General features: G+C 51.9%; 1 protein-coding gene across 1 annotated transcript in view; it reads left to right on the top strand.

Moving 5' to 3' along the window:
- Positions 1-722, top strand: part of LOC100749569 (hemicentin-1) — a 111,127-nt gene that overhangs the window by 100,735 nt on the left and 9,670 nt on the right. Inside the window, exon 6 of the mRNA XM_003492080.4 lies at positions 267-536. Coding sequence (XP_003492128.2) covers positions 267-536 — 270 coding nt within the window. The remainder of the gene's footprint in view (positions 1-266; positions 537-722) is intronic.

Raw genomic sequence — 722 nt, forward strand, 5'->3', positions numbered from 1 at the left:
GCCGTGTTCCGCGAGCCGGCGCGCTATGATTAAAGCTCTGATAGCAATTCTCGTCCGCGATTTCAATTAAACTCTCCTCTCTTCGCCATCGAATCAACCGCCCTGCCCCAACCACCGACAGTTTTTCTTTCCTTTCTTTAAGGAGAAAATTAATTTCCTCGCCCTAGGCCGTTAGGTGACGAACGTGTAACCGCGAAAGTATAATTAAAATTTCGCTTGTTGGAAAGCGCGGCGTAACAAGGTCGGACGAAATGAAAATGTTTCAGACGCGCCCGAGACGAGACTGGTCGGTGTGCCGACCGGGCAACTGGAAGAAGGTCGTGATCAGTTGGAGATTCGATGTCTAGCCGACGCGAATCCCCCAGCCTCGATCCTCTGGAGGAGAACGAAGAGCCCAGGAGTGGCCGAAGTGGCGAGTATCGGGGAAACGCTGCTATTCTCGCCGATCTATAGGAATCACGCGGCCGTCTATATCTGCGAAGCGGCCAATACCGAGGGTGAAAGCAGCCCTGTGTCCGTTCAAGTGTCCGTCAACTGTAAGTGTCGTCGGCCTCGTTTCCACTTTCCAAGCTTCCTGCTACTCGAGGTCTGCCAATCGTTCTCAAAGTATCAGCGATTAACCCTTCTATACTCGAGACAGGCTTGTAAGCGGCCGTATACTTTCAACCGCTTTGTGAATAAAAATAGCGTTAGAATCTCCGGCCGGTGCTCGATTATGGCTC

Source organism: Bombus impatiens, unplaced genomic scaffold, assembly GCF_000188095.3.
Source record: "Bombus impatiens unplaced genomic scaffold, BIMP_2.2 scf_0647, whole genome shotgun sequence".
In the NCBI taxonomy this organism is placed as follows: Eukaryota; Metazoa; Arthropoda; class Insecta; order Hymenoptera; family Apidae; genus Bombus; species Bombus impatiens.